This window comes from Alternaria ethzedia (genome assembly GCF_023757985.1).
Source record: "Alternaria ethzedia strain BMP 0044 chromosome Unknown scaffold_16, whole genome shotgun sequence".
In the NCBI taxonomy this organism is placed as follows: domain Eukaryota; kingdom Fungi; phylum Ascomycota; class Dothideomycetes; order Pleosporales; family Pleosporaceae; genus Alternaria; species Alternaria ethzedia.
Genome location: NW_026056209.1, coordinates 110,530 through 133,638, shown reverse-complemented (window position 1 = coordinate 133,638; position 23,109 = coordinate 110,530). Strand labels below are relative to the sequence as shown.

Sequence of the window (23,109 nt, the reverse complement as noted above, 5' to 3'; positions counted from 1 at the left end):
CCTCAGTGACATGACGCTCTTTACTCAACATCTCAACAACACCACCCAAACGCTCAGCCGTCCATTTGATCTAGTATATTTGATTCTCTACAAACTACTGCAAAGGAATAAAAGGGGGTATAAGTGACAAAAGACAATACGTCTATACATCCTCACGCAATACAAATGCCACCAAACCTGCGCTATGCTGAACCAAACCCGATTCCGCGGCCCTACAAAATGCGTGATGAAGAGAAAAGAAACGAGCACGCCATCTGACGAGCCAGCTGCAGCGTAGCTGTTGCCCACCGATGAGGGCGTCGGCCGCAGAGAAGGCGATGCGGTCACGGCTCCGGCTACCTCCGGCCCTGTACCCAGTCAGCCCTTGGAAATACATACACAATACGCGTGTTTACAGGAAGAGGGGAGCTAACGTACTAAGACGCTGGAGCCGCCGACAGCGGCTCTTTGTTTTCCGAGCCAGCCTTTGGGTGCTTCGCTGCGTCTTTGCAGGATGACGGTGTTGCTGAGGAGACGCTGGTTCATGTCGTACCACATGGACTTGACCAGTGCGTTTTCGCGGCGCAGGTTCTCGACTTCCTGTTGGAGTTCCACCTGTTTGTTGGAGCACTTGTTACTACCATATCCAAGGTTGCCACGTCGCTGTTCTGGAGAGGGAGGGAACGCGACATACCGAGCCCTTCTCTGACGTCTCCTTCTTTGCGAGCTCGAGTTGCTCGCGAAGTGTGCTGTTGGTTGTGAGTTGATCTTGGAGGTCCTGCGGTTGCGGGTTAGCATGGGCGCGAGCAGATGAGTAGAGGGTATGAAAAGGGAGAGGTAGTCGGATGGATAAGTATACTCTGGCAGCCAGGCCAAGGACAAACTTGCCGCACAGTCATTCGACGATTGCATCGTGTAGTACTCGGTGCCGCCCATGGTCGACTTGGTCCTCCGCTTTGGCGAGACTAGCTGCGCCATGCGGCCCCATGTAGTTTGTCCCGTCCCAGCTGTTGAAGTAGACATGTCCGATAGCGACTTATCCTTTCCGAGATGGGATCGATTTGGCGAGGCCGGCGAGACAAGAGTAGCCGCAGTGAACGAAGGTTCAAGCTGATGTTTCTTCATTGCCGAAACCGCTGCGTCGAACGCGGAAGAAGGCGACTTGCTATGAGAGATCTGCTTGTTACTTACCTTCTTTGCTTTGTCCAGAGCTGCTTCGGAGGATAGCACAGTCTCGGCGATCTCCGAACTCGTGGTATCTAGCACTTGCGGTTGTACTTCTGCTGGGGCTTTGATGACAGACTCTATCCGTTCACGCATCTCCCGTATCGTTTCGACTCTCTTGAGCTCAAGAAGCTCTGGCGGTAGGTTTTGGCGATCGAGCAACGCTGCTCGTAAGAGACCCTGCTTTTCCGCATTCGCAACTTCGAGCTCCCGTAGTCTATCGTTGGTCCTCTCTTGCAGTACCAGTAGGCGCTCGTGTTCCTTTTGGACAGCAGCTGTGCGCGTATCGTCGTCGATATCAGATTCTAGCAGAGTTAGCACAGTCACATATATTAATCGAAATACATACTCCTGTTGAGTTCGTTGCGAAGTTCCGCCATTTGCAGGTCTTGTTCTCGTAACCGGCGACGAAGTTCTTCCAGCTCGGTTTGAGCAGTCTGTAGCTTTTCGTTTTGTTCCAAGAACGGTCTGCAGACAAGTAATTAGCAATGCCCAATCCACATGAAGTGGTCACCTACTTCTGGCTGTTCTCATCCTTCTCCGTCATCATATCAGACCGTAAACCCAAATTCTCCTGCATCTGCTTGAGTGTTTCGCTTTCTAGCGACTTCAAACGGACGTTCAAGATATCGACCCGTTGTTGTAGAGCAATCGCATCTGCGCTCACCCGTCCATCAGACGCGGGCTTCGTGTCGGTGTCTTGGTTGGCGTTCTCGTCTTGTTCAAGCTCGTCTTCCAAGCTTCCGCCACGATCAGCATGATTGGATGATTCTAGTTCTCGTATCCGTTCTTCGAGCTCTTGTTTGGCATCTTCTGCTTTGTATTGTAGCTCGCGAGTCTGCTCCAACTGTTTCATAAGGAGAAGGTTTTCATGTTCGATTCGGGTGCGCTTGCCCTTTTCTTCAAAGATGGCCTGCTCTCCGTTGGCAAGCGTCTGACCGTTCTCTTTGATGATGTTCTGCAGGATATCGATGCGCTCCTCGACGCCTTCGAGCTGAGCTAACCGTTCACGAGCTTGTTGGTAGTCTTCGCGTAGCGTCTCTAGTTGTTTGGTTTCCTTGGTCAGAGACTCGATCTTCTTCTTCAGGTTCTCGTTTGCCTTGGCTTTCTGGCTCAGCTCGTCGCGTTCGGCCTTGACGACTTGCAGCTGATCTCGCAAGTCCTGTTTGGATCCTTCCTCGCCCTCTAGTCGATCGAGACGTCGCTTCTGGCTTTCCATGATCTCTCTCGTATGTGCGAGGTCTTGTTCGAGCTGGTCGATGTACTGTCTGTCGCGCAGCAAGTCGTTCCGTAAGTTTTCGACATCGTCCGATTGAGCGCGTTGTGCCTGGCCGGCCCGAACGTCGAGATAGGCAGTCGCTTCTGCGACTTCCTCTTCGAGCTTGGATATGCGTTCCCGTGAGGTCTTGAGCTCCTCAAGTAATTTTCCAACTTGCGCCTTGAGTGCTTGCCTGTCCTTGTTCGCCTCGAACAGTTGTGCCTCCTGCTCCAACTCGTTGCCTGCCGGAGGTGGCTGGCCCGATATTGCTCGTGTGGGCGTTCTATACCCTGAGAGAACTGGCTCTGAAGTCAGCTCGGCATCGACGCCTAGTTCCGACATGCGTTGGTCCAAGGCCTGCATCTCTTGTATGGCTTCGGCAATCGTCTCGGCCGTCTTCTGGCCCAGCTTGGGCATGACCTGCAGCATGCGCTGGTTGCTTCGCGGCGAGAAGCATGCGGCCAGTAGCACAGCCATGGTGAGCTTTGCAACCAGCATTGTTGATCCATCCCTCGCGCCTGCCTTGAGATCTGGTATCATGCGCTTGGTGAGGACGGGCAGCTGCTCGCATTCTTCGCGTATGTAGGTCGAGGTTGTGCGCTCGATATATTTGAGGTTCTGCCATCGCGGTATCCAATTGTCTGATTGGCGGCGGTGGTTCTCTTCGAAATTTGGGAGGGACTCGTTGAAGTAGTCGGCGTCGATGTCGGCGAGGATCTGCCACAGTATCTGGCCGTCTTCGAGCTGGCTCAGCGACGTGATTCTGTGGGGGAGGTCGAAGGTGTTGACCTAGACGCGACTGTCAGCTAGTCCACTCGGACGTGTAGGAGGCGGCACGTGGAGACGTACCCAGTCGAGGAGAGCCTTGAGCAGCTCGGGCTTGAAGTCGTCCATGGTGGAGTGTCGCGGGGCCTGGTACCCGCGTGTCGGTCTGTCAATGCTGTTATGCGGTGCGAGTAGAGTGAATAACAGTCATGCATCTCGGTGTCTGTGGTTTTGCGGTGAAGTGTACGTGCTCCACCATGCACAGGCTGAGTCCTTGCTCGAGGACGTGTCGCGCGCGTCGGTGAGGTTGGGAGCCCGAACGCTAAGCCGGAATGCAGCACATGCCCGCGGCGACGTCTTGAATCCGTGTGTAGCGAGGCGTAGAGTCGTGCGATGGGCGTCGGGTGAGGGGCATCAGCCTGACATTCCCTAATTGCCTTTTGACAGACGGAACATGACGCGCATAAAGCCGCCGCTGTTCTGAGACGACGTGCACGGGCAGGCCACACCCGCGGGGAAAGAGCCGCTGCAGGGTTCCACCACCTTACCCTACGGTGATCACAACAGTCTCGAGCGTAGCAGCAATAATCTTCAGTGGTGATGAATATGGCTATTGAATACCTTGGTGTTGCCCACAGTCAATGTTGAGGATGGGTTTAATATGTTCTACATAAATCAGAATACTGATAGATTGTCTAGTTGACATTCTCGTCCAACTCCACCCTGTCCGATCCTTGAGCAGACTCCAGACTCCAGTCGTATAATCATGAGCGCAATTAACTAAAGGGCCGTTCCTTCCAATTTGTTGCCCTCTTCCTTCCCCATCCAGCCTACTCCTTGTTGTTCTGCGTGGTAACGATGCCATCCTCCTCGATCTCGCACTTGTACACGTCGCTCAACGTCGAAACCATGTCGAGAGCGGCAGCGGGGGCGGTGGCAGCAAAGCCCTTGATGATGTTGTACTCGTGGGTAATGACGCCTGAAATTTGGTTAGCATATGTCCTCTACCAGTATCGCATGCCTCGTACCCTTGGCCTGTCGGATAGCCTCCTTGCTCTGCTCGACAATGTCGTCGGGTGTGTCGTTGGGCCAGCTGATGATGACGGAGCGGTGGGGTGCGCTAGCCATGACGAAGGCAGCGAGGAGCGCAACGAGGAAGGAGAAGATGGCGAAGCGCATTATGTCTTGGGCGACTTGGGGCTGCGGTTGCGGTGCCGGAAGACGGTTGAGAAGAGTGAGAGCGTCAGGCGGCTGTCTTATCGTGTTAAAATGCTTTTGGACGTTGCGAGAGGTTTATTGGTGGTGCTCGGCGTGGTTTGTAAGTGTCTAGGAGCGACTGGGCAGGTGCATGTTTCAAATGGCTGGTCCCGAGCCGAAGTTCAAAGCGCGTCATCGCCTCACATGTCACACGGCAGTCGCTCCGCTGGACCCCTCGTCACATCGATGCAACCCTGGCCACAATTCATTGCAACATCGTCACTGCCCTGTCTTTGTTGTTTCCATTCACCCCGACGATAGTACAACATCACGCAAGTGCATATCAAGTTTGGAATATGATCCTGTATTCATGTACATAGACTTGCCACCTAGCTCCAGGCTCACGGCAAGTGCCATTGCAAGGGGTAGGTGAAAATGAAGAGGCCGCCCATACGGCGACAGTGCTCGTGCTGTTCGTTTTCGTGCTCATGCTGAAACGTTCCTTTTAGTGCACCAAGGTGCCGTATCGTGAAGACAAGTGATGGCTGGGGGAAATGAAGGGATAGAATACAATCAATGAAGGGGCAAGGGAAGAACGCCGTGTAGCCCAGATCCGTACGCCGAATATGCCGAATGCTGCCGAGGCCGCGCGATGATGCTCGTGTAGTCGTACTATACAAGATCGATCCGCCCAATCAGACAGACAGGACCGATACATGGAAGAAAGATCAAACCATCAAGAAGACAACGCCAACACCAGTGTACTCTACTGGTAAGCATGTTGCGTAGTGATGTGCTTTTGGACAGACCGTAGCTCGTCAAATCATAACCTCGTTGACCGCTTGGCTCTTCTAGAACCAGCTGCCGTTGCCGCCGTTGGTCTGAGGGATGCCGTACTGGTGCTGCTGCTGGTAGCCAGCGTAGCCCTGGCGGTTGTCCTGAACAGGGTTGTGCATGTGGTGCGGGTTGCTCAAGCGGTGCGGCTGGCGGTGAGGTTGAGGTGAAATGATGCTCGGACCATAGTTTGCCGTTGCAGTATACATGGGTGTCTGATAGCCAGAGGAACCGTTCGGAGGCTGGTACTGTGCCGGGGCCTGGTTGAAGACCGAGCTCGACTCAGAACCTGGCCCAGCGCCGGGCGAACCTTGACCAGATGAAGTACGGCCAGTGTAGGCAGCCAGGCGGCTCTCGCGCTCGCTAACCTTGCTCATGATGCGACGACCGTAAGGGGTCTGGCGGATGGATGGCAGGATCGGACGCATCGCCTCGATCAGGTGCACGCACAGCTCGGCGGGAGCAAACTCGAGTGCAGTCTGGATAACGTAGTTGCCGTAAGAGTCGCGCATGAGCTGCTCAAGCTGCTCGACGTCAAGCAACTCCTCAATCATCATGCCCTTGACGTGCGGCTCAGCGCAGCGGATGCATTTCTCGATGACGTTGGAACTGAACTTCTGCTTGGACAACTCGCAAATCTTGGTCTGGAAGCCCTGGCACATGGGGGTCGTAAAGGCCGCATCGTTGAGGTCGAGGATGTACTGAACCACGTAGTTGCCAAATGGATCCTGCACAAGATGGAAGCTGTGGGCAGTGATCTTGCGGATCAAATCGACCTTCTGGAAACCGACTGCGTGATCAATGCAACGCTGCAGAACACAACATCCATGGCGGTGGGTACCAACAGTGATGCAGTTCTCGCCTACAGCATCGAAGATGAACTGGGCCTCCACAGACTTGAGGTGGTTCAGGCACTTCTGAATGACGTGGTTGCCGTTCAGATCCTGGATGAGATCGACGACCTGTCCAGACAATGCGTGAATGATCATCTGAGTCTGGGGACGGATTAGCTCGGAAGCGGGATAATACCGGGGGTCGTAATATACCTGATCATCGGTGGAGATGAACTCGATCATCTTCTGCAAAGCGCGAGTGCCGTGCTGGTTGAACGCGATCTGAACCATCGCAGGAGAAGCGTTGCGGACAAGAGTGTTGCGCTGCTCATCATTGCAGTACTCCAGTAACTTCTGGCAGAGGTAGTTGCCGAAAGGATCAGTCATGAGTTCAACGACGTGAGGGGCAGTCTCATCAAAGATGATCTGAATGTTCTCCGCGTTGCGCTCCTCGAGCTTCTTCTGCAGGAACCGACAACCATGTTGATCCTTGCACAGACTGTAGATCTCATGACGGGGCATGGTCTTCAGATCGTAGTTCATGTACTTGTTGGCGTCGTTCTGCAGACGACGGCTCTGAATAACGCGAGCCTGGCTGTCCTGTACGCGACCGCCTGGGCCATAGGTAGCGTATGGGTTGTACTGCGACGGTCCGTTACCGTACATGTTGGTGGGAGCGTAAGCAGTGGGTCCACCGTACTGAGGACCGGGCCCACCTCCAAGGTTGAGACCATTCAAAGCACCGTTCAGCATGTTCATACCGTATCCATAGTATCCTGGGTTGGCAGCGGAAACACTCGAGTACTGTGACATGGCTGGTGAACCGACAGTCGACGAGACTCCGCCGTTGCCGTTGGCAGCTGAAGTCATACCAGGACCGAAAGGTGCAGCGCTTGCGTGCAAGCCTGACTGCGGAGAACGGTACTCAGACTCGCGATTACCGAGTGAGAGGTCGCGGCTGTTACAGTTGGACAGGACATTTGACGGAATGCGACCGAGGCTAGCGTTGTGGTTGTGGAACTGCTGCGAGTGCGTGAAACCGATACTATTGGCGCCGTTCGCTCCGTTCTTCAGAGTCGGAACATCGTTCGTGGAGTACGACTGAGTCAACTTGGGCATGCCGTTGGTCGGGCCGCCGTAGCTAGAGCGCTTAGACTCGTTGTTCTTGGGGCTGAAGCTGAACTCCACCGAGCGACGGTTGTTCTTGGGAGTGGTCTCGGCGCCGTTGGATCGACCGGACTCATAGTCGTCCATCTGAGAAGCTTTACGGAAAGTGTTAGCAGGAAGGGACTGTTGAGCCTGACGATGACGGTGTCCGTTCCAAGCAGTGGACTGAGCATCCGGGCCAGGGGACTGTGAAAGGGCCAAATCAAGTGCAGCGGAAGAGGCAGAGAGGTTCGTACCATTACCAGCACCATCGCGGCGGACCAAGACTGGGAAGTCGTCCTTGGTATTACCCATCTGGAGGAAAGCCTTCTGATCTTGAGTGGCAGCTGATGCGTCATCACCAAACAAGAAGCCGGCAGTATCAATATGACCAAGAAGCGAGCCCACATCTGGAAGATTTCCGCGGTTGCCGTAGTCCATTCTAGTAACGGGCATGGACATACGGTTGTTCCTATTTGGGTTAGCAGTGTTTGAGGTGATGTTGTGCTGAGCCAACTTACTTGCGCGCGGCCGGACTCAGTGGAGTAAAGTCGTCATTCTCAAAGTCGTCGTGCTCCTCCTCAGAGTTGCGACGAGATCCTGGCATCGAGTGCGAAGGCAAGTTGCCGTTGCTCTGGAAGTTGGCGGGAGGGGAAGTGACCTGGGAGTTGGCACGGCTACCGCGTGTGGTCATACCCGGGTTGATACTGGACATGCTGAAACGGTTCGGACGCGACAAAGCGGACGGGAACCCGTTGCTCTCGTTGTACTCGGGCGGGGTAGTGGGCTGGCTATGCGCAGGTCCGCCGTAGTGAGCATCAGCCGAGAATCGGTTGGTGTCACTCTCGCCGTGCTGGGCTTGCAAGTTGAGGAGCTCCATCTCAGCGTCGAATCGCCGTTTTGCTTCTTTGAGATACTCGTGTTCGATCCGTTTTCTCTCAAGCTAGCAAGCTGTTAGCTGGTCACACGGACCGGCGAGGGTGTTTGAGCGCGTTTGTCGTGAGGCAACAGCGTCGCTCGTGACGTAGGACGATGCAGATGGGAAGAGATGAGGATATAGATAGGGAATAGAGTCTCAAATGAGACAGAGAAATGTACAAGAGTAATGATAGCAAAGCTAGCTTTTGGAGAGGCAGACTTTTGTGGTGGTGTAGGAGAGACAAAGGCAAAAGAGAATTGTTGGTCAATATGGGCGTCGCCTGGACAGGTAGCCTTGGCAACGACTGCAATCTTACTTCCAGTAGGATTTGTGGGTGACAAGTGAGAGACGCAGAAAGACGCAGTGAAGTAGACTTACAACTTGGAGCTTGTGGTACGTCTGTTGGGATTGGTCGTTAGCCCGAATTCTTGGTCACCGCGTATGTATAATAGCTAACGGACAGCAGCTCTACCAGCGCAGCCACACTATGTCGTTTCAAGTATATCCGACATGGCTGTGGCAGCTGCTGAGTACCGACATGCGAAGCGCCGCGGAGCCCCAGCACTGAACATCCGCCTCTTATTTGTACGAGAGTGCCCACATACCGCTGTAGTAAACTCAGCCGGCTCTGCCGCTTGTCTACGTTGTTGTCCGATTGGCGACAGAGGCGTGCTCATGGTCGGAATGTTGTTGGTCGTGAAGCGGCGCTGCAGGGTCGCGCGGCCATCGCCGTTCTGAGCGGCGCGATTCAGGGAAAGGAACGACTGCTCTTCGCGCGGGGATCTGAGGCCGTTGCCTCCTCCCATGCCTTGGTAGGCCATACTGGCTAGAATACTAGAAATACACTGCCGTCACGTCAGCGCGACTGCCCTGGGAGCTGGTGTGGGGGATTGGCGGGCGGTGTGAAGTTCACATGGCAGCCGCGACCGCTTCACTGGCGACACGGAAGGCGCATTTACATACAGATAATTCGTACACGGGGCAAATGCCCTTGCTGCCCTCGCTGCTCGCTGTTCGTGGTCGTACAGAGTCGGGACGGAAGCGTGGTTGGAGGCTCGGTACGTTGGCAGGAACGGAAGTCGATGTGGTGCGGGTCGCAGCAGCGCGCACTCGATGGCCTATGCACAGCTCGAGTCGTGGGTAAGGACAGTCGGAGCAAGTCTGGAAGGGTTGGCCAACAGTTCAACTTCAGGCGCCGAAAGAGCAAGTCTATAGATGGAGCGGGAGTGGAGCGTTGGACTCGAAAGCTCAGGGTCCATCACTGATCAGGGGACGATGTGGCGCTCAACTAGTGCTGGGTGGGATTCCGCACATATTGCCCATCTGCTGGTCGCGTACTCTGCCCAATTGAGGTTTTGGACCCTCCTGTTCTCCCGCAGCTGTCTACTGTACATGCGCAGCTACTGTAGAGACTATCTAGCACGCAAACGCGCATCGCATCCCAGGATTAAACACACGTTGTAGTCATGGCTTCGGAACGCGGTGCTAATCGAATCTGGCAACCCATCTTGTATGTGTCGTCCCAGCCTTTGTGCAGCTCCGCGCAGCTGTCACAGCCTTCCGCTATCCAACGCGGCCCACTCTAACTCGATATGCGCGGCAAACGTGGTTCTGAATGCTTCTCTACAGCGCGTTCCAGGCCCCTGGAGTGGGATGGAGATGCCGGCGGGCGGTGCGCAATGCCCTCACGTCATCCGGCAGCTCTTCGCCCAAGAGTCCCCCAGCCAGTCAGGGTTGCAGCATCTAGTAGTACCGCAATAAGTACTAGGAGGGGCAGTGTAGCTTCCACGGCCGAAGGACTGGCGGGGCATCGATCGTCTCAAACACCGACGTATGCCGCTACGCGTGCCGCGCCATTCTGGTAGACATGTCGTGCAGGAGGACTGAGTGAGTCTCTGACAGTTTTCTGCTACCAAAAGGTTGGTTTATTTGTCAGTAGGCGACATCGACCGACACTTGTTCGATTCCCTGGCTTTGCATCTCACCAAATGCCCATCTCTTTGCGACAATGGCGATCTTTATAAATGAGGCGCCTCGTTCTCCCATGCAGCCGATGCGGTTAGATGGGCCTGACCGCTCTCGTTTCAGAATAGAGAACCAGGCATTTCCCCGCACGCGCCTTGCATCCGCCAATCAGTAGGGGGATCAGGGTGGGCTTCGTGGAACCGGCTAAAAGCAGGCCAAAGCGGTGCTCCTGTATGTAACATGGCCAGAGGAAGTAACGCATCCAGAGGCATCGAGCGCAATTCATGTCTGGTTGGCAGGCTGTTACTTGCGACTTCCTCATAAAGTTTGTCGGAGCAGGAAGCAGCAACACGTGTGCCATCGACCAATCCGGCAGCCACGCCATCGGACCTCTGCACCCGAGAAGCAATGCACGGCTGCGCCTGCCGTTCCTATTTGCCACCCTTCACAGCATTCCTGCAGAATAGCCTCGGAGACTGATGCAGGGTGCCAGTGACTGCACCATGGGGTGTGCATTGTCACCGAAGTGGCTGCGTTCTTCGAAGGATCATCCAGGTTGCAATGAAGAAAAAGAAAGATTTTGCGAGGCACGTCATGTTCTATTACAGATAGTAAACGCGCAGTTTACCTTAGCAATCTTGGTGGCTTTGCTGGTACGCATGCCTACACACTGAAGCACTTATACACTTTCATAAGTGCCCTGTGAGGCTGCCTACAAGTAAAGAGTCTTGCAATCTTTTCCCTAGAGCTTACAGGATACTCCTCTTTTCAAACGAAACTTTCTCACAGTGTCTAGTTGCACAAGCAGAAGGGAATGCGAAGCCGAGGCTGCGACGTCGTCGGCTCCAAGCCCGCTCAACTAGACACTGTTGGCGTCGTATGGTCCCCTCTTTCGACGCGAACGGACCCGCAGCGCGCTATATAGACCTGGAGATCATGCATAAGTGACATATCCGATGGAATGCTCAGGTTGCGCACTTCGACCTCTATACTTTTGATGCGAACGTAGATATGTCCAAATTACTACACCACATTCTTAACATCGCTGGAACAACTGCTGGTCATATCACGCTCAACCCTCTAGTCACGGCCGCTCTACTCTGGGTATTGACGAAAGGACCTACACAACTTCGCAGCCAACTTACTACTCGGATCCGCGCACTTCGGGACCCGTTTCGCTATGCACAGCTCGTGAAGGCTTTGAAGTGGTGCCTGATAGCTGGAACAGCAAGAGTCGTCAACAAGCAGCTTAACCATGTTGCCCTGAACGCAGGCAGATTGCGAAGTGAAAAGGCGAGATGGAACTGGAGCCGAGAGGTCGCAGTCATTACAGGAGGCTGCAGTGGTATTGGAGAGCTGGTAGTGAAGAGGTTGATCAATAAAGGAATCAGAGTGGCAGTGCTAGACATTCAGCAACTTCCTCCAAGTTTGCAAGGCTGTAAGACAGATCAATACCCACTACGCTGGATCGCCTGAAACTAACGATGACGACAGATGCCGGCCTCAAATTTTTCAAATGCGACATTACTGACTCTTCCGAAGTCTACTCGGTGGCCGAGAAAGTCAAGGAAACAATGGGGGCACCTACCATCCTCATCAATAATGCAGGGCTTCTGGCATCCCACACCATCCTCACTACGTCCGACGCGTACCTCCGAAAGATCTTCGATGTAAACGTCCTCAGCAACTGGTACACCACCAAAGCTTTCCTGCCAGACATGCTCCGACACAACAAGGGCCATATCGTGACGATCGCAAGCACGGCAAGCTTCATCGGTGTCGCTGGCCTGGCAGATTATACAGCGACGAAGGCGGCTATTCTAAGCTTCCACGAAAGTATGTTCCTTGTCCCATCTCTTAGCTGCAGTATGCTGACCCAAGTTAGCGCTCACTCAGGAACTCAAGCACCACTACAACAGCCCAAGCGTTCTCACGACTTCCATACACCCTAATTGGGTCCGTACACCTTTGATAGAACCTGTGGAGCAGGAACTCAAGAGGCGAGGTTCTCCCATTCTTGAGCCGACTGCTGTTGCCGATGCAATTGTCGGACAAATCATGAGCTGCAGCGGTGGCCAGATCATCTTACCAAGCGCTGCGGGCAAGGTCAGCATGCTGAGGGGATTGCCGAATTGGGTACAAGAGAGTCTCAGAAGCGGCGTGAGCAAGACGATCTACAATACCGTGAAATAAGTTTAATGGAATCCTGTGTGTGAGACTTCGCAACTTTAGCGTGTTGTGCTAGGAAGTACCACACCCATCACACACTGCATGCGGCCCCCGGGAAGAAATGTGCTGGCCTCGGCGGCACTCATGCAGCGAAACGCTTTGTGTGGTGGTACGAACATGACTTGCCGGTGCGAACCAACCCTTTGCAGTAGGTTTGGGGGAAAAGCGTAGAAAACTGCATGCACTGTGCCGTGCCCTACGCATAAGGTGTGTGTGGGCTTTGCCGTGGTGCAGGTGTGCCGGTGCCATTCACATCGCTAGCGTATCGGTGAGTCGCGTCCAAATCGCCGAGGAACGCGTCGCGTCTCACTCAATCGACCACTTTACTACAACGACACACAACATCGCCCACACGACCTCAGCCGCTAAAACAGACGAAGGAAACCATGGCAGAACCACAAGAAGATGTTCAGATGGACACCCAAGACATTGAGCTGGAAACGCCACCTTCAGATGTCTTCATGGCACCTTCAATATCCAAATCAGGCATTCTTGGCGGGAAGTCATATTCGCACTTCTCGCCCATACCCAAGCAAATCGCAGATGACATGTCTGGAGAAGTCGTGCTAGGTGTCGATGAAGCTGGAAGAGGTCCTGTCTTAGGTACTAGTCCCCTGTGAAAGTCTTCTTCATCACTAACACATGCAGGCCCGATGGTGTACGCCCTCTTTTACCTACCGATTGAACTCCACCATTCGCTTCTCGCCGAAACGCACCACTTTGACGACTCCAAAGTTTTGACTCCCGAAGTCCGCTCGAACCTGATGCGCAAACTGTGCACCCAGGGCTCAGATCTCTACGAAGCTGGCGGATGGGCAACACGTGTAATGTCTGCGCAAGATATCTCAGCACACATGCTGTCCCCGAATGTATACAACCTCAATGCGCAAGCCATGGATGCGACAATCGACCTGATCAAGGGAGTGCTGGCACAAGGCGTCAACGTCAAGGAGATCTACATCGACACAATTGGCAGACCAGAAATCTATCAGAAGAAACTAGAGAGGATCTGGCCTACGATACGGATCACAGTCGCGAAGAAGGCCGACAGCCTATACCCCGTGGTCAGTGCAGCTTCGGTATGCGCCAAAGTCACCCGAGACGCAGCCCTAGATGTCTGTTACGAACCCTACCAGAAGCGCAACACAGCGGCGAACGAAGATGCCGAAGTCAAGGTGGCTTGGGGCTCTGGGTACCCATCGGACGCGCGGACAACCACCTGGCTGAAGCAGAATATGGATCCTTTCTTTGGTTGGGGTAGCGAGACGCGCTTTTCGTGGGGAACTGCGAAAGAGCTGCTGGAAGGGAAGAAAGCAGATGTCGCTATCGACTGGCCTGCCGAAGATGACGGCAACGACATGCGCATGACGGACTTCTTCAGCGGCAAGAATGAAGGCGGCGGAGACGAATTGGTCGACTGGTTCGGGAAGCGTGTTACGCAGGAGATGGACGTATTTTGAACGCTTCATTACAGAGACTGACACCACGAGAACCGCTGAGAGAACAAAACATGCAGGGCACAATGATCGGGCGCATTTATCGGTCCGTTCCAGACCCGCACAGGGCGTCAATATTGCAAGCAGGGTCTACCAGCCGGTCAGCCCTACAGAAGCAACGTCATGCCCCGACCATGGGTTTGACTCGGTTGACGTACCCGCGCGCGAGTAAATATACCATCCAGGCAACACAGGCAACCTTTGAAGGCTTCATCTTCCCCATGAACCGGATAGAAGACATGATAAATCATACTAAAGCGGTTTTAACGAAAAAGGTCGGCTGCTCAGTCGAACAAGTTTTTGTTTTTCGGTATTCAAAGTTTGGAGTGCGTGCGTGTCGGTAATTGACTGTACCAACGGTTGTACATACAGTGCACCAACCATGGGCGAAAGCCCGCGCTTCACAACAACAACCGTGCTCCAACCATGTCATTATATAGAAATACTCGAGTCACCGCCTCTGCACCGCCTTCTTGGACTCCCTGTACTTGTCAGCCCCAAACGCATACTTTACACCAGACACTGAAGACGTAAATATATTTGGCGCAATCACTCGACGCTTTGTCTACCTAATCTTATCAAGCGTAACCTATCTTTACAACAGAAAACACTACAGTTCTCAAAATGCGCAACGACGATCTCGTTTATCAGACCCTTTCCCGAGAACTTAGCGGGTCCAGGCCGAATGGACGGAGAGGAGGAATAGCGAAGCGCGGAGAAGGTAGCCCATCCATAACACCTACCCGCCACGAGCAAGACACCGAAGCCTCGTACTTCCAGGGCGCGACGTTCACCAAAGAAGACGAAGAACCCAATCTCGACGCATATCCTCCCTCTCCACCACTGTCGCCCAAAACGACAGTACCACCGAAAGCGCCAACGAGACACCCCGCGGAACGCAAACGTGGCCATGTGCGTCATCGCACATCGCTGAAGCGCAGATCGAGCTGGAATCCGAATCTCAAGCAAGAGTTCCTACGACGTGCTTCGATCGACTCTATAATCGCTCCGTTCAAGGATACGATATGGCTTGAGTCAGAGCGTGGTGTCACGTCTGTGCGAAGGAGAAGCAGCGCAATGACTACCGGCGCCAGATCAATATCACCTCGTAGTCATGGAGACAGACGCAAGCCGCGGAAGCAGTCGACACTGCTGCACCCATCGTCGCCGGATGTCAAGCCTGTGGCTGATGTCACTCCTGTCCATGCTGCCCCCGTGTTCAGAGGGACACATGGGTGGGATGCTCCAGCCGACTCTCCGACTCTTCGACCTGCTATGCCGGCCAGGAAAGGCTCATCGCTTTTACATCCATCGCGCCCTTCGATCGACACTCTTGAACATAGGGAGCTGAAGACTGTCTTCTCTTTGCCGCCAAACCGTCTATGGGAGGATGACCGTCGCCGCTGAAACCCTTGTTCACTGGAGCTTCAGCTTCTTGAACCAGCAGCTGCCATGCTTTTCATGATGTCGTCCCTGTCATGTGGACGTCAGTTGAACGAAGTAGCGGTGGTAATCCGGTCAATGTACCTAGGTACAAAGTCACTACTAGTGCCACACCAACGTTCATCCGGATTAGTGTCCCCCGCATTTATTCAACATTTATGCTTCAGTCGCCACTGCCGTCTATAAGTCGGCTGGTGTTCTGTTCTCAATCCACAAAACTTACATCGCACTACATCCGCTCCCAACGATAGTGTATCACCAAAGGGCGAGACCATGACACCGCGAAACACAGACTTACCTTCGCGCCGCGACTTTCTCAGGGACAACCTCGTCGTCCACGACAATTGCGCTATCTGTACAGAGCCATTTGATACGGAACATCAAGCAGCATCCATCAAGACAACAAACTGCCAACACACATTTGGAATAGAATGTCTCACCCAATGGATAGAATCCGACCAGGACAACCACAACACCTGTCCCATCTGCAGAGAACAACTGTTCTCTAAAATCGACAAGCCCGAATTTGTCGAAGGAGCACGAGACATAGTCGGCCCACATTACACAATGGCCCATCAGATCCAGACCTGGAGACCGGCCAAGACATTCGTTAAGAACATGTGGCGTGCCATGTACAGGCTCTACGAACGAGATCAGGTCATTTACGACTCTGACATTGAAGAGCATATCAACGCTAGGATTGTTCCTGGTCTCTATATATTCAGTGACCATTGGCCTGGAATCAGGGAAGAAGCTCGGAGGATGGTGCAAGAACACTATAGGAATGGAAGCTATGTTCCGCTCATAGGAATGCAGCTTAGGTTTTACTTGTACAACGTCGAGAGCGTGTTGGAATGGCAGATTGGAGACGAAGAATCGGAACATGAGGTGTTAGGTGATGAACCATCAGATGATGAGGCGTCAGATGTTGAAGATGACGACGATGATTTGTCGATGGCGGATTCGACGGAGTGAAATGTCCAGGAAGCTTTCGGTCAGCTCTATCACCTGCTTTGTGCGCTCTGTACCAAAGCCGAGTACTCTTTTTTATTGGCGAGTCGAAGACGCCGATAACTGTAGTCGTACATGCGGCATTACCATTACCATTCTCTTTCTGTATCGAAGCCTCACGATAGTGTCCTATACGGTTCCCGCCGCTTCTTAGCAATTCGGCGCTGCGCAAAGCCATCTGCGCGCTCTTACCGCATTGGGCCAACTTCACGTTCACTTTGAAATCGATACCGCGCCTTCCCCGTCGGTGAGAGCACGTTTGCCAAGACATTCGGAGCACGAACAACGTCTGCCTATTACTGACCTGTTACTCGTCACCATCGAAGCTCACATCCACAACCAGACATGAGCGCGCCATTTGAGGACCGACAGACTTTCCTCAGACTAGGCACCAAGAGGAACATGAAGTGCTTCATTTGCGACGATATCGTCACAGGTAAAGACCGTGAACAACCTTAATTCTGCTGTCCGATCGCTGATACATTGATCATAGTACCTAACGTACCTATCCGCATACAGACCGAGTTACATGACTGTCACGGGATCTATTGCGAGGACTGTCTGCTTCGTCATCTAAAAGATAACAACACCTGTCCAATCCATGAAGATGCCGTCCTCTTCGAGCTTCCTCGGCAGCCTGAGTTCGTCTCTGGAGAGCGCAGAGCGGCCGACACCCTCGATCAGGTAACAGACAGTGTCGAAGCTTTCAAGTTCGTCGACAAGCTATGGAATGTCACCGAGCACTTGTACGATAACGAGCAGATCTTCGACTCCGACATCAGAGAAAAGATCAACGAGACTCTAATGTTTATCGGCGAGTGCTACAATCACAAGTACGGATTACTCATCAAGGATGAGCATTTGGCTGGTGTCATGGATGTGGCTAGAGAGATGGTCAAGATGCACTTCAAGTACCGAGGGACAGCTCCTGTACACTATGAGGATGACTTATCGATACTTTGGTCAGCGGCGATAGGCGATGCAGTAGGATGGAAGATTTCGACCACGTATGGCGGCTGGTAGTAAATCTACTCTACTATTGGACATCAGCCGCCTTCGACACCGGAAACAATGACGCGTTGAAGAGAAGCTGGTTATGCGGTTGAGCTACGGTCTACCGATCATTGAACGCTTGTAGCAGACAGGCTATACGATTGAGCTTCTAGTCGTAGCTTCCAAGTGCATACAGAAGACAGGCATGAAAGTTCTAGTCATATCTCAACTTCCCAATCAAAGTGTGATAGCATAGTACCAATGTGTTGTCCATACGAAGTCCCAATAAGCCAAACTTTTACTGCCATTGTCATCGGCGTGCTCAAGGTTTACAGTGATTGTAATCACCCAAATCTAACAGACCCTCCTCAAGCGCCTCGCAAGCCATGTCTACCAAGCGCCCGTCTCACTTGCGCCTCGAGTTTGCCTCAAACACCTTCCACTCCTCGACAGACTCCAGTAGTCTCTCTTTGCTCCAACCTCTTTCCAATCCCAACTTATACGCAGCGCATGCGCTTTGGTAGATGTTGAGATCGTCGATCTTCAGGAGCTCGCTGGATGCCGAGCGCTTGACTTCCTGCTTCAACTGGTAGTTGGCAGTTGCCATGGGGAGCTGCATGGCGCTTGACATCGCTTCGGCGATGCTTTCCCCGAATCCTTTTGCGTGGCCAATATTGGCATCAGTCGGTGTCTTGGACGATATGAGCTCGCCGTCATCTTTGTCTTTGTTGCTGACTGTTCGCAGTGGGTTTGTGAAGCCCAAGTCTTGTAGCGTCTGACAAGGTTAGTCGCTAGAATAGTGAAAGTGTGCAGTTGGACGTCGCTCACTTGATTTGTCTTCTTCGCTGTTGCTGGCTCGCGGTATGAGAGGTTCTTGTTGGGATTCATGATGGTTCGGCGCAGTTCTTGAGTGATTGCCTGTGGTTGCGGTACTGGCTCAGGCGATTAATCGTATGGCTTGGATCATATGGGAAGCGAGAAGTGGGTGCCCGCGATTACTGAAATATTTGAGACTTCCTGGGTGATCACCGAGTAATTGCAGGAGCGGTGTACCCAGGTCTCTCTTACCTTCTTCACCAATCGCTCTGTGAACAGCGCAGGCGAGGAATGATAGAGCTTCCATGCACTCCGAATAAAGGCGACACTTCGACATCGTTGCAATTGCAGTAGGGGCGCAAAGCACTTGTCGTTGCAGGCGCAGTGATGTTGTGCGCAGTGATGTTGTGCGCAGTGATGTTAAGATAGTGACTTCGCAAAGAGTGGCTGGTGCATTTTGTAAAAGTGTACCACGACTTACAGAGATGACATGAATGGGTTGATAGTAACTATCGCAGTGAGTAACCAGAACTGACTTTATAGCTCGAGAGTTTACAACGAGACGTGCGAAGACGTGAAGCAGAACATGTAAGACAGCCAAAGAATAATCCATTTGCAGCAACATCGTTGCGCAGCAGGACAATAAGCTCAAATATGAATCATGACTCCCGCGTACATTCTACTTTCTTTGTTCAGGAGGCTCTTGGTGTTGGTGTTCCGCCAATCCTCAAAAATATTCCATCTTCCCTAACTCAACCACCATCGTCTCCTACCACCACCACAACACCGCGACGACGTCTAGAACAGCAAAAAGAATGCATCGGCCGGGAATCGAACCCGGGGCTAGCCGAAACTGTCCTGTGAAGGATGGCAACGGCTAATTTTACCACTAAACCACCGATGCGAAAAGATGGATGCTAAGACAGCTGGAGCTGTGAATGTGACCTAACCAGGGGTCGCAGCGGGGGTGTCAGCTTTGCGATTCGAACAGGAGGCTTCTGAGAGCTACTTACAACCTGGAATCTCTTGATATCGAACGAAGTCGTAGTCAAGCGCCTTGCCATTGGGCCATTAGGCCAGTTGTTGCTTAGTAATGATGGAAAGCTGTCGTTCATGATCGTATATAAGGGCAGACATTGACAGATGACAAGGCATGAAGTTTGTTGGTTTGCAAGAAGTGGTTTGGTGGGGCAGTGTTGCGGCAAACTTTTCTCTAGTGAGGGGATTTGATGGTGGGGCATGTCGACCGACCCTGTCAGGAACACCATTTTCATTACCTGAACACGTCTGCAACTGTCTCTGCCTGTGTGATTGAGTTAGCATCTTCAGACTTGGAAACATGCTTCGGATGGCTTTTGTGTTCCTCGACGAACCCCGTGTCGGTCCAATTGTTAGAGCTCGTACCTACGACTACGCCGCAATCGACCGAGCTTCAGACTCTGAGCCAGCAAGGCGAAGTATCTTCGACGTGGCCATGAATGATTCCAAAACATTCCCATGGTACGGTAACCATTCTGTTTAGTCCCATGAACAAACTCTGGGCATCTCTTCGCCCTCTCGTCGGCATGCCAGTCGAACGAGAGGTTTATCATGAGGAATCCAACGCGGAGGTAGCGAGGTGTTGTAGTATCAATTTTCGCTTCATGCCTGCAGTTCTTCCAGGCTTCTCACCATTCTTCAAGAACGTTCGCGTTTACGACGCTTCATTCATACTTTTGAGGAAATGCGTGAAGCGGCGCGTCGAGATCCATACTCTTACCGACAGTTCACGTCTCCAAAGTAAACCTGTCTAACCTCTCAGACACCGTGCGAGCGAGATGCGACCGTGCCAATTCTGTAAGGCGGGGAGAGCGACTAGTTGAATCCTATCGATGGCACCGGGCACTATTCGAATCAAGCTGCCCGCATCGTGCAGCTCGCACTGGCTTTCGATAGCAGGAGCGCGCTTAGGTCTCTGCGGAAGGCATGTGCACTCAGTGCTTTTCGCTGTCGTAAGGTACCTAAAAGGCTATCCATTTGGGGCAAGAAGAGCGGTCGTATCCATGTTGTGATATCTATATCCAACAGCTCCAAGGGCTTGGTATGTAGTGGAATTGAGCTTCTCAGTCGCGCGCGTTACCCGGTGAGGTAGACTTGTATGCGACTCCAGTCACACCGAATCCACAAAATCGACGTCATTAAACCCCATACTCTAGCACTGCCACCACCATGATAACATGTTCAAGCGCTTTCTGTCTCTTATCCGTAGGTCTTCAGGGCAGCTGCGCCAAGCCGGCAGTCATCCGGCGCGGCGTGTTGCTTGCCTTATTCTTCAACCACGGATCTCTGCCTGTTCGCTTCTAGTGTACGATAAACAATGAACATGGGGTACAGCGCAGTAGTCGCTGCCGGGTATACTGCTTCCAATCAACCTAGTCCTAACCGCTTCAGGCGGGCAACTGAGACTCTTGTGCAGCATAGCCAACTACTCCGGAGTACATCATGGCTAACATGCCCTCTATATAGTATGGTCACGTTGCTTACTTTGATACGTTCTTTTCCACAGCTACGACCTCTAGCCAAATACGATGGCTACTTCAAATTTCCTACCCGCCTATTTACTCATATCAATCACTCTCTTACAGTCCTGTTTCGCCCAGCTCAACGATAACACACCATGGTGTCCTATTACAACGCCTACGTACAACTCCTCTGGTCAGACCGGGTTTCAGATGACATCCGAGGAAGACTGGTATATATCGCTCGCCGTGAATGACCGCCGAGGGTTCAGTTACAGCTCGACTACTGCTTATATCAGCCATCCAGAGGTGACAAGCGTAACTATGGGTTGCTTCCATCGATTCAAAGCCATCAATGCTTCAGCGACGGGAACAGGCGAGAACGGTTGCGAAGGTGTGCTGAGTGCTGAGTGCATGGACGTATTGCGCGAAATCTCTTTTCCACCTGTGACTTCCGGGGTCTCCATGGACGACATGGAATGTGAGGACATCGACAACGATCGGATTAGAGATGCTTGTCCCAGCGAAATACTGGCCCCGTTGATTGTGAAGAGTGAGTGTTTGCATCTTTCCTTCTGATAGCGCTGATTGCTAATGAAACAACGCAGCCCCAGTTCTCGGCTTCTCGAACGAGACATGTGATGATAGACCGCCACCAGGAGAACGTGTTCCTGAGCGATACCACACAAGGCTCATGGATACTTATTCAATTGATTACGATCAACGGGACCGTGACGCCGGTAGCTTCGAATCGTATGACGTTTCCGTCAAGCGGCCTGTACCATCTGTGTTCGCGGCTTACCTTGCTGACGGCACGACAGAGACACATGTCGTATGCGTCACACCCGACCATGTGGCTGGGGGTAGCCGAGAGCCCGAAGAAGAAGAGCCATGGGATCTCCTGGAGAGCACCGGTGCGCGCAGGTCTTGGGGGATAGCTGGACAGGTGGCAACGGTAGTCGCAATCGCAATAGTCGTCGCAGGGTACTGAGATGAAAGACTGATGTTCAGTAGACTAAGGAACAATGGACAAGTGCGAAGAACAACATTAGCATTAACCCGTCAAATGCTTCACCGAAGCTCATACAAACAACCGGTCTATATGGTTCTGACCAGACAACGTGCGCATCGCTCCGGCTCTGTACATGCAGCGACTGACCTCCGGGATTCGTGCAACCAGCATGTTTCTCCACAGTCACACCATCGAGGCCTTTTCGTATCAAAATAGAACCCCCTCAAGGGCTTTTTGGGTGTAGGGCGAAGATCGAGCGCCTGTGCGGTAGATGGGAGTTTGATGCGTCTCTCGAAAGGCTCAGCGATCCTCGTCTGTAACTAGTCGCAGCGCTCGAGGCCCCTCGGAGGGGTTGACGGGACTGTGTGTTGATGGTCTGCGGGACCGGGAGGAGACATTTGGGTCGGGTTGCGGCAGACGCTGTGCTGTGCGCATGCGCCAGTATAGGAATGATGGATAGCTTCAGGGCGTAACTTGTCTGCGCCAGTTGTTGGGTCGAGTTAGCGTGCCAAGGCCGGCTCGTGGAGATTTCCTTCCCCGCCGCCAGCTCCTAACAGACAAAGCGCAAGCCACCATCCTCGATGCCACTGGAGCGACACCTTCGCTACCATTCTAACCACCTCCAATCCCCCCTCAACTCTATGAACCCATCGCACACCAACGCATCAATGCTTTTTCTAGGCTCGCGTTTCATCATGTCCACCAAATCTGAAGTGAGATGCACCGCCGATGCCTAGGTAGCCAGTGAGCCACGAGTCTATCCCGTTGAAGGCATCGGTGTTGTAATGCGCCTCCTCGCGTGGCTCAGTGCGACCTCCGCAGTCCAGCCCGTCTCAGACCTTCCATCGAGGGTACCTCGTGCTTGCAAGGTCTCCTGCATCTCGCATATCGTTGTGGCGCTGGAATTCGCAATACCCGTTCGTCAATCTGAAGATCACGAGCAAAAGCAACGCGACGATCCACCAGTCGCATGCAGGAGAGAATGCGCCATTCTCCACCCATCCACACGAACCCATCTCACAAATACATCCTTGGAGGGCATTAGACTTCGAAGTTCGTTTTTTCTGTTTGTTCTTTTGGGGCTGTACTGCAATACTGCATTGCTACTGCTTCGATTCCAAGCCACAATCTTCACTACTGCTGTTTCGGGCTGCATGGTGTGGAGACAGAGGCGCATCTACTCTCACGATGATGCAATCTCCCATCGGAACGAGATCTCGTCTTCAGAGGACTCATATGTTATCTGCTGTACTTGGTGGAACTTAGTAGCGTACTCTGGTATGCGGAAGGGGACGCCCACCGTATTGACCCTGAGGAAGACCCTCCAGAGCCCTGAACTGGCCCCTGGCAAAGAGGGTCAACCTTGAGAAAAGCAGTCGTGTCCTGGAGCCTTCCGAAGCGGTACCTGATAATCCCGTCCCCAGGCGCCTGATAGCATTACTAGAGCGACCGGGCTGTACCATGGAAAGCACTAAAAGCCCTGCAGTGGAG

The 23,109-nt window shown here is 52.9% G+C and overlaps 7 protein-coding genes and 2 non-coding genes across 9 annotated transcripts; 3 read left to right on the top strand and 6 right to left on the bottom strand.

The window, feature by feature from the left end:
• Positions 1-335: 335 nt before the first annotated feature.
• J4E87_006570 (uncharacterized protein) lies at positions 336-3,437 on the bottom strand (the record flags this gene model as incomplete). Its single annotated transcript, XM_049378173.1, is given in 9 exon segments — positions 336-347; positions 418-642; positions 674-747; positions 864-1,155; positions 1,171-1,508; positions 1,553-1,671; positions 1,722-3,250; positions 3,311-3,373; positions 3,432-3,437. The coding sequence occupies 9 exon segments, from the start codon at positions 3,435-3,437 to the stop codon at positions 336-338; spliced, it is 2,658 nt and encodes an 885-aa protein (XP_049231977.1).
• A 619-nt stretch (positions 3,438-4,056) lies between these two features.
• Positions 4,057-4,752, bottom strand: J4E87_006569 (uncharacterized protein; the record flags this gene model as incomplete). The annotated part of the gene is made up of 3 exons (XM_049378172.1): positions 4,057-4,205; positions 4,255-4,481; positions 4,748-4,752. 3 exons carry the CDS (start codon positions 4,750-4,752, stop codon positions 4,057-4,059), a joined length of 381 nt encoding a protein of 126 aa, XP_049231976.1.
• A 522-nt stretch (positions 4,753-5,274) lies between these two features.
• J4E87_006568 (uncharacterized protein) lies at positions 5,275-8,976 on the bottom strand (the record flags this gene model as incomplete). Its single annotated transcript, XM_049378171.1, has 5 exons — positions 5,275-6,252; positions 6,304-7,708; positions 7,758-8,179; positions 8,534-8,554; positions 8,761-8,976. The coding sequence occupies 5 exons, from the start codon at positions 8,974-8,976 to the stop codon at positions 5,275-5,277; spliced, it is 3,042 nt and encodes a 1,013-aa protein (XP_049231975.1).
• Positions 8,977-11,131: 2,155 nt separating this feature from the next.
• On the top strand, positions 11,132-12,313 carry J4E87_006567 (uncharacterized protein; the record flags this gene model as incomplete). Its single annotated transcript, XM_049378170.1, has 3 exons — positions 11,132-11,558; positions 11,615-11,956; positions 12,006-12,313. The coding sequence occupies 3 exons, from the start codon at positions 11,132-11,134 to the stop codon at positions 12,311-12,313; spliced, it is 1,077 nt and encodes a 358-aa protein (XP_049231974.1).
• A 422-nt stretch (positions 12,314-12,735) lies between these two features.
• J4E87_006566 (uncharacterized protein) lies at positions 12,736-13,809 on the top strand (the record flags this gene model as incomplete). The annotated part of the gene is made up of 2 exons (XM_049378169.1): positions 12,736-12,952; positions 12,998-13,809. 2 exons carry the CDS (start codon positions 12,736-12,738, stop codon positions 13,807-13,809), a joined length of 1,029 nt encoding a protein of 342 aa, XP_049231973.1.
• Positions 13,810-16,644: 2,835 nt separating this feature from the next.
• J4E87_006565 (uncharacterized protein) lies at positions 16,645-17,322 on the top strand (the record flags this gene model as incomplete). Its single annotated transcript, XM_049378168.1, has 2 exons — positions 16,645-16,744; positions 16,907-17,322. The coding sequence occupies 2 exons, from the start codon at positions 16,645-16,647 to the stop codon at positions 17,320-17,322; spliced, it is 516 nt and encodes a 171-aa protein (XP_049231972.1).
• A 376-nt stretch (positions 17,323-17,698) lies between these two features.
• Positions 17,699-18,180, bottom strand: J4E87_006564 (uncharacterized protein; the record flags this gene model as incomplete). Its single annotated transcript, XM_049378167.1, has 2 exons — positions 17,699-18,067; positions 18,121-18,180. The coding sequence occupies 2 exons, from the start codon at positions 18,178-18,180 to the stop codon at positions 17,699-17,701; spliced, it is 429 nt and encodes a 142-aa protein (XP_049231971.1).
• Positions 18,181-18,924: 744 nt separating this feature from the next.
• J4E87_006563 lies at positions 18,925-19,012 on the bottom strand. The gene has a single exon. It is a non-coding gene; the product is annotated as a tRNA-Gly (tRNA).
• Positions 19,013-19,049: 37 nt separating this feature from the next.
• J4E87_006562 lies at positions 19,050-19,186 on the bottom strand. The gene has a single exon. It is a non-coding gene; the product is annotated as a tRNA-Arg (tRNA).
• Between the last annotated feature and the right edge of the window lie 3,923 nt (positions 19,187-23,109).